The 10,982-nt window shown below is 51.4% G+C and overlaps 1 protein-coding gene across 1 annotated transcript in view; it reads left to right on the top strand.

Moving 5' to 3' along the window:
* The first annotated feature begins 1,768 nt into the window (after positions 1-1,768).
* RNASET2 (ribonuclease T2) overlaps positions 1,769-10,982 on the top strand; it is a 30,630-nt gene continuing 21,416 nt past the window's right edge. The window contains exons 1-3 of the mRNA XM_017861631.1: positions 1,769-2,301; positions 5,875-5,935; positions 10,712-10,767. Coding sequence (XP_017717120.1) covers positions 2,216-2,301; positions 5,875-5,935; positions 10,712-10,767 — 203 coding nt within the window. The 5' untranslated portion in view covers positions 1,769-2,215. The remainder of the gene's footprint in view (positions 2,302-5,874; positions 5,936-10,711; positions 10,768-10,982) is intronic.

Raw genomic sequence — 10,982 nt, 5'->3', positions numbered from 1 at the left:
TTTTTTTTTTTTTTTTTTTTTTTTTTTTTTGACGGAGTCTCACTCTGTCACCCAGGCTCGAGTACAGCCCAGGCTGGTGCGATCTCGGCTCACTGCAACCTCTGCCTCCCGGGTTCAAGTGATTCTCCTGCCTCAGCCTCGGCAGTAGCTGGGATTACAGTCACATGCCACCACGCCCAGCTAATTTTGTATTTTAGTAGAGACTAAAGGCCCCAGGCCCCTGCAATAATGCTCCTCATAACGCTGCCTCTCCCCGAATACAGATTTGCTTTATATTTGGCAGTGGTCACAACAGCCCCGTTTGACAAGGGGATGTTTAAACAGACTAGACTGTGATTTAAGGGAAAATGAGGATTCTGGGAAGTACTTTTGTTTTAAGAAAATTATTTTTTAGTTTAAAAGAAAAGAGAAAAGAACTGTGGCTTACGCCTATATCCTTGAGAGGAAGGAATGAAAGGAGCCAGAAAGAAGTCGTTAAGGAGGAGAACGAGAATAACACCATGACCTGTAGGAGGTCCTGGAGGAGCTAAGGAGGTGTCGGCCGTCCCCCCCATCTGTTCCACAGGTGGCATTTTGTTGAGGACCGACTGTCCCCATCCACTGTGCTCAGTGGCAGGGACTCAAGGTGGGCAAAATAGACACGGGTCTCGCCTTGCAGCCTAGAGGGAAGGACAGATATGAACTGAATAATTATTTCAATATTTTGTTTCAAATAATGGTGATGTATGCAGGCAAAGTCCAGGCCTGTGGGAGAGCTGGCTACAGGCCCACCTGCTATTTAGACAGTTACCAGTGGCAGAGGACTCCGAGGAAGCTGCAGTTTACTTGACATGTAAATAGGAATGGCCTTAACTAGCCGTGGGTGTGCGGGCGGGGAAGGCAGAGAGGAGAAACACCTGCAGAGACACTTTCGGGTGCACAGTCCGTGGACGGGGCGGGGTGCGGGGAACCCGCGCCTTTGAAGGGCTGGGAAGGCCAGGGTGCCGGGGAGGAGTCCGGGCCTCTGGGACTGGGCCTGGCTGCGCCAAGGTGGGGCTGCCATGAAGTCCCCTTCATCCGTGGGGGGTGGCCCGCCCCTCTAGGAGGGGATCCCTCACAAGAGGACTTCCCAGGTCGCGCCCCGAGGCGGCTCTTTGCGGACCCCACACAGATGCCTTCCGGGCTCCTGGGGCCCGCGGGGAGGGACAGGTGACGCACAGGGTTGGGTGAGGGCCAGGCCCTTCTAGGAATGTTGGTGCTCCCAGCACCTAGCACGGGGAGACCGGAGAGGTTTCCAGGGCAGTGGCCCGAGTAGGTCCCCTCCTAATTCTGGAGCCGTCCCTCGGGCTGCTCAGTGGTGCGCCGAGGAGGCCGGAGGCTGCGGGGAGCCGGGGCGGCCAAGCACCGTCTGCAGTCAGGAGGTCCCGGGCAGCTTGCAGGGCGCAGTTTTGAGAGCGGATGCGGCGTGCGGGCTGCAGATGATGGCTGTCCCTGGAGCGCCGGGTGACCCTGGGGCCCGCACACCCACTTGTTGGCGGGGTGGCGTAGACACGGGCTGTCCCCCCGAGGGCGGTCCTCCCTGGTGGTCCAGGCTAGCTCCGACCTGGGAGTGGGGAGTGGCGCAGAGCTGCGTGGGAAGGCGCGGGGTGCCTGCGTGGCGAAGGAACACAGCTGCCTGACACGCCCGCAAGGCCCGCGGACCTGCTCTGACCTCTGCCTCTCCCGGCCAACCGCGGGGCGGGGCGGAGCGGGGCGGGGCGGGGCGTGAACGCCGGGCGGGGAAGTGGCGTTCTGGGGGGCGTGTCCGCCGGCGGGGCGAGCCGTACTGGGGCGTGGCTCTCTGCTCCGGTGCAAGCCAACAGGGCGTCCTCGTGTGGGCTAGGCTGGACGCGACTGACCGTGGTCGTGGGCGGACGGTGGCTGCGGCGCGGAGGAGCTGGGGTCGCGGTGGGCCCGGGACGTGCGCGCTTGGTGCGCGAACCTGAAGGGGAGCTCCAAGGGGCCTGGGTCGCCAGGGTTGCTGCTGCAATTTTCAGAGCCCGGCGAGGGGCCCGCGAGTCACTGGCTCAGGCCGTCCCAGGGCCCCGGGCGCACCCGGTGGCCGCTGCTCAGCGGAGGGAGCGCGGCGGCCCGGGGTCTCGGAGACAGCTTTTCTCCCGGAAGCCTTCCTCGGGCCGCAGGTGGAAAGTGGGGGCCGGAGCGGCAGCAGGCCGCGTCCTCTCCGCAGGTCGGCACCATGCGACCTGCAGCACTACGCGGGGCCCTGCTGGGCTGCCTCTACCTGGCGTTGCTTTGCCTGGGCGGTGCGGACAAGCGCCTGCGGTGAGTTATCTTGCGAGGTAAAGTGGGGAGCGTGGGAGCCGGGCCCTAGAGCTTTCCACGCGGTGCAGGCTGCTACTCTCGGGGTCGGCGCTCGCTGAGCCCCAAGCAGCGACTGGGGAGGGCAGGGAGAGCCGAGCACGCTCCGGGGTGACCCCTGGGAAGGAGTGGGTTGGGGGGAGCCCTGGGCACGCTCCGGGGTAACTCCTGGGAAGAAGTGGGTTGCGGGGGGGAGCCCTGAGCACTCCCCGGGGTGACCCCTGGGAAGGAGTAGGGGGTAGGGTGAGGTTCTGGGTACACTCTGGCCTGGAGCAGGACTGGAAACTGGTCCCACAGACAACTCGCAGCCTAGAACACGACAGAGCAGGTGGCAGGCTTGGTGGAGCACGGTTCCTGCACTCGAAGTTCTCCCAGAGGTCGAAGTCGTGGAGGGGACGCTTAATTTTAGCTTCCACTGCAGCGGGTGGTGAAACGACTGTTCTTCCTCTTTTTGAGTGTCCTGTTCTGAATCTCTTACCCTGGCTCACCCTCCCTGTTTGTGTGTGTGTGTGTGTGTGTGTGTGTGTGCGCGCGCGCGCGCGCGCGGGGGTTGCGGGGGGCAGCCGCCCAGATTAATTAGGGGTAAACGGGCGTTGCTGCAAAGAATTCCAACTTGAATTCTGTGGAAGATACCAATATTTTTTTTTTTTTTTTTTTTTTTGAGACGGAGTCTTGCTCTGCCGCCCAGGCTGGAGTGCAGTGGCCGGATCTCAGCTCACTGCAAGCTCCGCCTCCCGGGTTCACGCCATTCTCCTGTCTCAGCCTCCCGAGTAGCTGGGACTACAGGCGCCCGCCTCGTCGCCCGGCTAGTTTTTTGTATTTTTTAGTAGAGACGGGGTTTCACTGTATTAGCCAGGATGGTCTCGATCTCCTGACCTCGTGATCCGCCCGTCTCGGCCTCCCAAAGTGCTGGGATTACAGGCTTGAGCCACCGCGCCCGGCCGAAGATACCAATATTTGAATACCATGTTTTTTTCTTCTATTTGGGTAACGATCGGGTTAATAAAAGGATTTCTTACATAGAAGGTGTTGAAAAGGTGGGTTTTACTTGTTATTTATGTATTATTATTATTATTATTTTTGAGAGAGAGTCTTGCTCTGTCACTCAGGCTGGAGTACAGTGGCCTGATCTCAGCTCACTGCAACCTCAACCTCCCGGGTTCAAGCGATTCTCCTGCCTCAGCCTCAAAGTAGGTGGGATTACAGGCGCACGCCACCACGCCTGGCTAAGTTTTGTATTTTGTATTTAAAACCTTCTGACCTCAGGTGATCCGCCCGCCTCGGCCTCCCAAAGTGCTGGGATTACAGGCGTAAGTCCCTGCACCTGGCCAGGGTTTTACTTTTTAAATACCTTAGATTTTTTCTTTTTTAATCATATACATTAAAAGGTAGCATTATATTTCAATGTTCCAGAAAATGTATTTTCTGAAAAAGAGCTACATTTATGTCCTTATTTATTGGCCATGAGGGTCAGAGCCTCTCATTGGGGAAGTCTGTGGCGTGCTGACCGGTGCTGGCTGAGTGGGAACTGCTAGTTCACACCCAGGTGTGGGACGTTTCAGCTCTTTGCACTGCAGTTTCCTCTTTTGTAAAGTAGAAATAGTAACAGTCTGCCTCACAGAGTTGGCTTCAGGAGAAATCAGTTAAGGTACAGAATGTACTTGGAATGATGTCTGACTGGAAGTAAACGTTAGCATAAAACAGGCTGTCATATGTGGATCCCCCATCCCACCCCATAATTCATGCAGCTGATATAATGGGACCACCTTGAGCAGGCAAGATTTGCGAGAATGTGGTTGATTCAGACCACCAGGGCTTCACAGATCAGCGGGTATTTTCCCAAGTTCTAACTGGGTTTGAGATCTTGGTGATTTTTCTTTCTTCTTAGACTTTCTTTAGCTTCTCCATTACTTTCTCCGTGAATAGGGGAGGGGGGCATGTGTGTGGGAGGGGTCTCCTGCACTCACACCACTCTTTGCCTGGTTGTAGATGGAGAGTTTGTTACGGATGTCTGAGTCTTGGTAGTTTTGTTGTAAGCATATTGATAGTCTCATCTTCCTGGGCATTGCTAAGCTTTCCAGCCTCAGTTTCCATCTGTGTAAAATAAGGTTTTTGCACCCAAGGGTAAAAAAAAGTCTTTAATACTTTTCCCAGCTTTGATTCTCACCCTGCAGCTCATCCTTTTTTTTTTTTTTTTTTTTTTTGAGACAAGGTCTGGCTCTGTCGCCCAGGTTGGAGTGCAGTGATGTAATCTGGGTTCACTGCAACTTCCACCTCCTGGGCTCAAGCTATATCCTCTTGCCTTAGCGCCTTCCAAGTAGCTGGGACTACATGTTCATGCCACCACACCTGGCTAATTTTTGTAGACAGGGTTTCACCATGTTGCCCAGGCTGATCTTGAACTCCTGAGCTCAAGCAATCTGCCCGCCTCCGCCTCCCAAAGTGCTGGGATTATAGGTGTGAGCCACCAGGCTTGAACCCGTTTTTCCTTTTGTACTGAGAGCTTGCATAATTAGTTCCAATGTACAACTAAGTTTTCATACCATCTTAATTGTAAATTCTCTACAAATTCAACAGGACTCAATTATTCACAAAAGCTAATGTGTAACAACTTGATCTTTTTACTTGGAATCTTCTCTTCTAAAATTTGATTTATCCTGAAGTGTCTGCTTGACTTATATTCCTGTGTTGCTGCTGGCTTTTTCCATGTGCATTTTTTGCATGCTGCACGTTTTACTTCAGTCTCGTTGTTAAGTCTTGCAGATCTGGCTAGAGGCCTCCTGCCATGAATAAGCTGAAGCTCCACAGTGGCTTCTGTGAGGTCTTAGAGTCAGACGAGTTTCACAGTGTTCAGGTTTGTGATCTAGTGTGGCCCTGTGTTCTGGGTAACACATGTGATGCAGTGCTGCGTGCATACCATGTCTTGGATAACATTCAGGATGCAGTGCACATACCGTGCTCCAGTTAACAGTCCTGGTGGCATCTGAAGTAGCACCCTAAACTCAAAGGACACATCCTGCAGAGAAGCAAGTGAAGTCTAAAAACTGAGTCGGGGTAGTGACGATAAATAGCGTTATGCTAGTTCAGGTTATGTTTTGTTGCCAAGTGAATTACAAAAAACTGCCAGGTTTCAAGCTTTTATGGGTTTCACGAATGCAAGGGAGGGATCGTGGGTCTGCATTTCTCTTGAGCATCCTTAGGAGAAAGGTGCTTCGTGGCTCAGTGGCTTCCCTTCAGTGAGGACCTCCCTGGCTGCCCTCCTAACTTGCCCTGCCTCTGCTTCCCTTCCTCTCCCCTCCTCCCCTTCTCCTATTCATGTTCACTGCCACTCAGCACTGGATACCACCACGTGTGCCTTCTTAGTGTAGGGGTTTACCACCTTCCTCACAGGAGTGTGCGCAGCAGCAGGGCAGGCAGTGTTCCCTGTCCCACAGGCACTCAATGCTGAATGAATGAATGAAGGGATGGATGGGGGGATGAATTTTTTCTGTAACTTTAAAAAAGTTCTTGAAAACTAAGTTTCTTGTGTTTTGACAGTGACAACCATGAGTGGAAAAAGCTAATTATGGTTCAGCACTGGCCTGAGACGGTATGTGAGGTGAGTGTTTCTGCCTTGACGGGCCCTGGGACCTGGGGAGCCCTGTGAAGAGGGGTTTGCGTGCACCTGCCCGTCCAGGGCACCCACGCTGCTGGTGCAGGAGGTGGGCACTGCTCTGGTGGGTGGGCGGTGTCTCCTGCAGAGACTGCCCCCAGGAGGGCTGTGTGTGAGCTTCCCAGGGCTGCTGTAACAAAGTGCCACAAGCTGGGTAGCGAAGAGCCTCAGGAATTTATTCTCACAGTTCTGAAAGGGGAAGTCTCAACCTAGGGTCAGAAGGGTTGGTTCCTCCTGGAGGGCTCTGAGAGAGTTTGTTCTGTTTCTCTGCTAGCTTCTAGTAAGGACCCGTGGTCCTCTGCATTCCTGGGTGGCCCATCACCCCAATCTCTACCTCTCCTTCACAGTGTGTTCTCTGCTTTGTGTCTCTCTGTCTCTTCTGATGAAGATACCAGTAATTGGATTTAGGGCCCATCCTAATCTGCTATCACCTCATCTTAACTTGATGACATCCGCAAAGACCCTGTGTCCATGTAGGGTCATGTTCACAGATGGGAGGAGGGGTTAGGACGGGGATATATCTTTTGGGAGGAGACGTTTCAACCCACAGCAAGCCTCAGTTTGTCTCCTCCCTCTGTAGGTGGCAAGCCACCCAGGTGCCAAGGCAAGAGACCGAGGGCACAAGCTGTTCCAGTATAATAAAGAAAATATGTAAAACAAGAATAGCTATACTAGAAATAGATTATAGATATGATGATATATGAATATTATTAATCATCAGTTTGTAGCATTACTCTTTATTTCAATATTATAATAGTCCTTGCTCTACAATTATAACGTAGGAAAAACCAGGCCATACAGAGATAGGAGCTGAAGGGGCACGGTGAGAAGTGACCAGAAGACGTGTGTGAGCCCTCTGTCATGCCTGTACACGGCCACTAGATGGCTCCTTGGTCTAGCGATAATGCCAGTGCCTGGGAAGGCAACCGTTACTTAGCAGACCTTGGTCTAGCGGTAGTGTCAGTGCCTAGGGAAGGCACCCATTACTTAGCCGACTGGGAAAGGGAGTCTACCTTTCCCCGGGGGAGTTAGAGAAGACTTTGCTCCACCACCTCTTGTGGAAGGCCAGACATCAGTCAGGCCCGCCCACAGCCATCCGGAGGCCTAACCATCTCCCCATGATGCTATGCTGCAGTGGTCACACTCCTGTTTCACTTTCATGTTCCACCCTGTACCCCTGGCTCTGCCTTCTAAATAGCAGTAGCAGAATTAGTGAAAGTACTAAAAGTCTTTGAAATCCATAGACGAAATAATGGTGTAAGGTCTCCTCTCTCTCTCAAACAGGGAAGGGCCCCCTGTCTGGTGGACGCGTGACTCACGTGACCTTATCAATCATTGGAGATGACTCACTCCTTACCCTGCCCCTTTTGCCTTGTATCCAATAAATAACAGCTTAGCCAGGCATTCGGGACCACTGCTGGTCTCCGGGTCTTGATGATAGTGGTTCCCCGGGCCCAGCTGTCTTTTCTCTATCTCTTTGTCTTGTGTCTTTATTTCTACGGTCTCTCGTCTCTGCACACGAGGAGAAAAACCCACAGACCCTGTAGGGCTGGTCCCTACATCCCTCCGCGTATTGGACATTATTGAACATCTTATTAACATGTCCTGTGAGTGAAGAGGACCCAAGAGCATCCCTGCCTCCTTTGCTGTGCTTGGCACCCATGGTACCCGCGGCCCTCCAGGCTGGCCCCTCTTCATCTGGCTCTGTTTTGCTCCGTGCCCCACATCCCTTCAATGTCCCGTCAGTGTCCAGGCCCTTCTCATTGGAGCACCCAGAGCCAGGACGCTGCCTGGATCTGCCCCTCAGGGCCTGCCCTGCTCAGTGTATCGAGCCGACCCTGGTGTGCCTCGCACACTTCTACAGTGTTTCATCGTATTGCTGAGCTAGCTCCACATTCTGTCAGGAGCACGCAGGCTTTATGTTTTGCCTCTAGCACTGAGTGTTAATGATTTTCTCTTCTACTTCCTCACTGATTTTTCTGATGACAAATGAAAATGAAATTTTGCTTATCTGGCTCAAATTATGCTCTTGCTCATTTCTATACACGAGACTGCCCCGTTTTCAGTTTTGCAGACTTAACGTTGCGCCCCTGGTGCTGTTTCCTTGCCTTGGGGTAGGGGCAGTGGACAGGAGGAGCCGGAAGCTGCTTGGCACCAACTTTCAGTTGTTGGGAGTGTAGCTGGCGTTCTGAGATATGGTGAGGGATTGCTGGAGTCCTTGGTTCCTAAGGAAGGAAGGACCAGCAAGGTCCGTGGAGGAGGAGCTTGAACTTAAGCATTGTCTTTGACCCACACTGAAGGATCTGCCTCCAGGGCCTGAGAGTCGGCTGCTCTGCATTCAGGGAGGCATTTACATGACAAAATGTGGGTGTGTGCCTGCACACTAATGTAAATCTGCGTGGAGGCACATCTTTGCCTTGAGGCTTTAGAAAAAGATTTTTTTAAAATCTGTAGCAAAAGATCCTTGTTAGGGAGTATATTTCCTACCAGGCATCCATGGTGAAGGGTTCTGTTTCAGCCCAGGTGTCCTCCTAGGCAGTGAGGGCCGTCCCTGGTGCCCTCTCCAATGAGATGCTTGTGTCAAAGGTGCTTGGTCTGTCTGGGGTTCCCAGTGTCCTGGGCTCTCCCACAGCTCCATGCAGGCAGGCCTGGGAACTGAGTGCTGTGCAGAGCCCTCAGAGCCCTGTGTGGTGCAGGCATTGCTCTCTGCAGTGTCCCCAGGAAAGGAGCCAAGCTTCTGGCTTTGAACCGGGTTCCCTGAGGGATGGAGTTGGGTGGCAGAGGTGAAGTTACAGGTTTTGGCCTCTGACTTTCTTCCTCTAGCACTTAGCTGTAAGGACTTTCTGTTCTACTTCCTCAACTGATTTTTCTGTTGACAAGTGAAAATGCAATTTCACTTATCCGGCTCAAATTATGCCCTTGATCATTTCTTTTTTTTTTTTTTGAGAAGGAGTCTCGCTCTTATTGCCCAGGCTGGAGTGCAGTGGTGCGATCTCGGCTCACTGCAACCGCCGCCTCCTGGGGTCAAGCCATTCTCCAGCCTCATCCTCCTAAATAGCTGGAACTATAGGAGCCCACCACCATGCCCAACTAATTTTTGTATTTTTAGTAGAGACGGTGTTTCATTATGTCAGCCAGGCTGGTCTTGAACTCCTGACCTCAAGTGATCCACCTGCCTTGGCCTTTTAAAGTGCTAGGATTATAGGCCTGCGCCATTGCGCCCAGCCCAGTCTTGCTCATTTCTAATACTAGAGATTGCTGTGTTTCCAGCCTTTTTGCCGCTCAGGCTTTCAGTCGCTGACACCTCTCAGCTGAACCAGACTCCCCCTCCTTTCCAGATCGACCGTGAGCTGAAGCTGCCTCCCACGAAAGGCAAATTTGGGGAAAGCGCTGGGCGGGATGGACCCTGGTGCCCTGGCGGGTCCTCTGGGCTCAGACTTGTGCTTTCCTTTGCTGCCCCCACTGTGTTGGGCCAGGCATGCCCTGTGCTTCATCCGCTCCCATAGCCCACATATATTTCTGGATGACTGTTTTGGAAAAACTTCATTTTAGCTAAACAATTTGAAAGTACTTAAAAAATGCTAAGCTGAGTTTTTTTTCTCTATTATTTTATCTTTATGATGGTAATTAAGGATGTACTCCTATTCTTAGCTTTTTATTTTTCTGGCTTCAAATTTTTTGATACTTATTATTTCACTCATCTATTTGGACTTGGCACCTGAACAAGCATTAGTTTAGCAGGGTACTCTCAGCCTTTTGTCCTTAAACATGTATTTTCGGGTCTATGTTAAGTAAATTATCTCTGGGCAAATGAGAGTGTCCCCATCAGATTGGCTTAACAAAAACAGCTTTTTTTTTTTGAGATGGAGTCTCGCCCTGTCACCAGGCTGGAGTGCAGTGGCATGATCTTGGCTCACTGCAAGCTCCGCCTTCCGGGTTCAAGTGATTCTCCTGCCTCAGCCTCCTGAGTAGCTGGGATTACAGGCGCGTGCCACCACGCCCAGCTAATTTTTGTATTTTTAGTAGAGACAGGGTTTCACAGGTCGGCCAGGATGGTCTTGATCTCCTGACCTCGTGATCTGCCCACCTCCACCTCCCAAAGTGCTGAGTTTAGAGGCATGAGCCACCGTGCCCAGCCTTTTTTTTTTTTGAGACACAGTTTTGTTCTTGTCACCTAGGCTGGAGTGCAATGGTGTGATCTCGGTTCACTGAGTTCAAGCAATTCTCCTGCCTCAGCTTCCAGAGTAACAGGGACGACAAGCACCTGCCACCACACCCGGCCAATTTTGTGTTTTCAGTAGAGACGAGGTTTCACCATGTTGGCCAGGCTGGTCTAGAACTCCTGACCTCAGTTGAACCACCCGCGTTGGCCTCCCAAACAAAGTGTTGGGATTACAGGCGTGAGCCACTGTGCTTGGCTCATAAAAGCACCGGTTTCTGTTAAGTCAAATATTTGAGGAATGGCTTAACAAAAATGGCTGTTTCTATTAAGTCAGTTGTTTGAGGATTGGCTTAGGACATCCAGCCCGAGTGTAGCTTCCTCATGGATTTGTTGTTGTAAGCAATTTATTATGAACTAACACTGATTTTAGCTTGTGTTATTAGCACAGTACCTGTATCTCGTTGGCATATGTTGCAACTAGTTGCTAAATGTATTTTAATAGGGTTCTAAGTGTATTTTAATAAAGAGTCAACCATTTTCTTGTTATATTTTCTCCCTAGGAAATTCAAAACGACTGTAGAGACCCTCCCGATTACTGGACAATACATGGACTATGGCAAGTATCTCACACAATTAAATCTTAGGCAGAAGAGGCTCGCTGACTGGGAACCCTAGCTTGAATGTATTTATTCTTGTTTATTTTTAGGAGTTTATCCAATAGACCAGATTCTTATAAAAATATCTTTAGTCTTTCTAGCAGAACACTGATTCTCTTGTTCTTTAATTCTGTCTTCATATAACAATAACACTTTTTTTTTTTTTTTTTTTTTT

This window comes from Rhinopithecus bieti, unplaced genomic scaffold, assembly GCF_001698545.2.
Source record: "Rhinopithecus bieti isolate Rb0 unplaced genomic scaffold, ASM169854v2 scaffold_62081, whole genome shotgun sequence".
NCBI classification, from domain to species: Eukaryota; Metazoa; Chordata; class Mammalia; order Primates; family Cercopithecidae; genus Rhinopithecus; species Rhinopithecus bieti.
Note: the sequence above shows the minus strand (reverse complement) of the source record. Positions and strands in the feature narration are given on the sequence as shown.